Source organism: Macrobrachium rosenbergii, chromosome 12 (assembly GCF_040412425.1).
Source record: "Macrobrachium rosenbergii isolate ZJJX-2024 chromosome 12, ASM4041242v1, whole genome shotgun sequence".
NCBI lineage: Eukaryota > Metazoa > Arthropoda > Malacostraca > Decapoda > Palaemonidae > Macrobrachium > Macrobrachium rosenbergii.
This window is the reverse complement of record NC_089752.1, coordinates 73,152,820-73,156,113: the sequence shown is the minus strand read 5'-3', so window position 1 is coordinate 73,156,113 and position 3,294 is coordinate 73,152,820. Positions and strand designations below refer to the sequence as shown.

General features: G+C 52.9%; 1 protein-coding gene across 1 annotated transcript in view; it reads left to right on the top strand.

The window, feature by feature from the left end:
* The first annotated feature begins 1,486 nt into the window (after positions 1-1,486).
* LOC136844074 (uncharacterized) overlaps positions 1,487-3,294 on the top strand; it is a 3,873-nt gene continuing 2,065 nt past the window's right edge. The window contains exons 1-2 of the mRNA XM_067113087.1: positions 1,487-1,655; positions 2,122-3,294. The exon at positions 2,122-3,294 is cut by the window's right edge and continues 1,199 nt beyond it. Of these exons, the coding sequence (XP_066969188.1) occupies positions 1,487-1,655; positions 2,122-2,867 (915 nt within the window). The 3' untranslated portion in view covers positions 2,868-3,294. The remainder of the gene's footprint in view (positions 1,656-2,121) is intronic.

Genomic DNA, 3,294 nt, shown 5'->3' with positions numbered 1-3,294 from the left:
AACTAGCTACCCACTCATGTCACATCCAGTTTCCATTTCTCTCGGTGCCACTAATCTGCGGCACTGCTAAGCACCCAATCACTGAAACACTTATCTTCCCTTCTGCTGGAGTCTCTCATTTACCTTTTACTCCCTACTTACCTTCTGCTCAGGCAGAGTACCTCACCTTCAGTGCCAAATTCATGCACTGACATTTTGCATTGCTCCACAGAGCGCACCGGCCCCACAGTGCCACCCAACCAAAGCAACCTCTTATAAGCCATTGCACCTGTATTGAAGATACAGAGTGCCATACAACCAGTGTTTCGCCCATAAGGACCATTAAGCCTTCAGGAGCACTCCATTTACTAGATTATCCGCCCATAAGGACTCAGACTTCCTTCAGGAACGCTTTCCCCTAGTGTGACCTTCACACGACACACTCATCCACAGTGCTACCTCATTTAAAGGTGCCACTCACTGAAGTGCCAATAAACTAAGGACACTTCCTCCTCGTCACAAACCTTTTCCTCCGGGAACATCAGTTTAACTCACTCAGCACCTCTTCCCCATCAGCAACATGTCAACCGAGGAGCACCAGTATTTTAGGAATATAGGGAAGGAGGGCGGTCTTTCCGGCCTGGCCCTTCAAAGGTTTGTAAAGGAACAGATTGCTGAGGAGAGAAAGTATGAAGAAGAACAAAGACAGCAAGAAGAAGAACGAGAGGAGCGGTGGAGACAGCATGAAAGCGAAGAAGAAGAAAGGAGAAGACAGCATGAACTAGCCCTCAAAGACAGGGAGCTCGAGTTGGAGAGAGCCAGGAAGGAAAGCGCCAAAGCTTTAGCAGCACAACAAGCCTCTAGTCCCACTCCATCTGCACTAAATACCTCTCTGTCGACAGTCAATAACCTTGTGGGGAAATGGGCTGAAGACGAGCCGGAACAATGGCTCAAAGAGATCGAATTCCTCTTCGAGACCTATGACGTCAGCCTGGCTGAGAGGGCCTTACTGCTTACAAAGCACCTAGACGGGAAGGCTTAGGCTGCCCACCGAGCCCTGGAAAGAGATCAACAAGGGGACATGGCTGCCGTCCGTGAGGCCATCGCTAAGGCATATGAAATAACCCCTGAGAGGTGCAGACAATGATTTCGAGGTATGGCCAAGAACGTCAGCTGGTCCTAGACAGAATGGGCCTGTCACAAGACCCAAGCTGGGACCCGCTGGTTTGAGTCTATGCGGTGCGACACCTTTGATGATTTGTTCAACCGGACCATGCTGGAGGACCTCTTCTAGAGTGCACCCAGGCCTCTGGTTGTGTATCTTAGTGATAAGCAGCCAGCCATTCTCAAGGAAGCCTGCCGCTGAGCTGATGCCTGAGAGACATACAATCCCTCCCACAGCACCTTGTCGCACAAAATAGTGCCGCCCGGACACCTCTCGGGTTTCAGTCGCTCACAGAAAGGACTGCCTAACAACCTCCGTGCCCCATCTGTAAAAAGTACGGCCATGCCGAAGCAGATTGCCGCTACAAAGATAGCAATCAGGAAGGCAACAACCTTCGGCAGCCTATCAACAACCGTCAGTCTTCCTCTCCGCCTAATTCAACACCGTCTTCCCAGCACACCATCACTGCTGGGAGATCAACATATCACCTGCCAAGACTGTGGAGCTTCAGGTAACTCTTCTTCTGGGTATCCTGCATGACCAAAACATGTGGTCACGCCCAGGCATGTCAACATGATTAGTGCCACCACCTCCTTAGCTGAGCCGCCAGAGAGAACTCACCCTGAGAGGGTCTGGACACAGTCCGTCTCAGTGGCTTCTCTGAATGGCTCCAGCCCACCAGTGCACCTGCCAACTACTGCCGACACTGGCTCAGACATTAGTCTGATCGATCGGGCCCAAGTGCCAGCCAGTGCCAAGGTAGAGGAGCACACCAAGTGGACCGTGACCTGAGTGGACGAGCAGTCCTTAACCATCCCCACAGTTGAGCTCAGGGTGATCACCCCTTGGAGTGACACAGTTCACTGTCTTGGCGTTGTCAAGCAAATTCAGCATGGAGTGGAGTTCCTGCTTGGACAAGACATCCTCTGGGGATGTCCCACCCCCACACCACTCTGTTGCTTGACTGCTTCCACCAGCACATCCGCAACAACCTCTTCAGATCGGGACACAGGCTTTTGTGACAGTTGTGCAACCGTCAGCCGAACCTTTCATTCACATAAGAGCGACAGCACCTAATCCACCACATCCACATTCCAGGCCTAGTCTGCAGATCTCGCTACCGGACAGCCACCAACGAATCACTCCCTCATCACAAAGGGACCTCGCACACTACCGCTGCAGGACCTGCAACGTAAGAGGGCACTCTGAGAGATGGTCGAAGTGCCCCAGTAAGCTAGCAGCAGCGGCCAACCCCACCGAACCGAGAGGCCCAACCTTCTCACCAAGACAGGAATCGCTGTCCCAAATCACGCCAGAGACACCGAGGGGTCTTGATCCCCCAGGTCCCCCTTCAGCTTTGTCTGACACCAATTCGCTGCCAGTGCCACTTGCGGGCACTGGTCAGTGCCAAGCTCTGCCTATCTCGGGGGAATGCTCCCTGCCAAGCGTACTTCCCATGCCCGGCCCTGAGTTAGTGCCAGTGCCGGATCCAGAACCTGACCCAGATCCTCCTATGGGAGATCCACCAAATCTCACAACTGTGATCATCGCACAGTGCGAACCTCCGACCCCTGATGTTTTTTCTTCCACACTCTTCCACCTGCCGAGGACGACCCTCTGGCAGGCCTGGACCTTACCTCTTTTCTGGTTGACCAGGAACTGTCCGGCCAGGATGCAGACGCTGATTCTCTTACCACGACAGTTGTCGCAGCAGCCGAAGTAGGAGACCAGCCCGTAGACCCTGAGGCTGCCCCTGATCCTGCTCCTGACAGCACTCCTGGCCGTTCTTTAGAGTCAGTATCCTCCTCGCCCCCTAGGACTGGCCTAGCCAGACCCTGGAGGCCCCCGAAGAAGAAGAAGGGACGGAAGAAATCCACTTAGCGAGTCAGAGCCATAAACTCTCTTGGCACTTGTGCCCATTGACACAGTGCCGCTTCCACCTCAGAGCGTTCCTGGCACCTGCCCAGAGAAGATAGCCTGTGTGACCTCTGATCCCGTAGCATTAATCATTAACCACGTAGGCCTTTGAACTACTAACCCTTTTCCAACTAACCTCCTTCCAAGCCACTCCAGACTCAAACTGATACATTACTTAATCATGCATTGTGAATTACCCTTCAGGTTAGTCATGTTTCAATTTGTTGCATGTT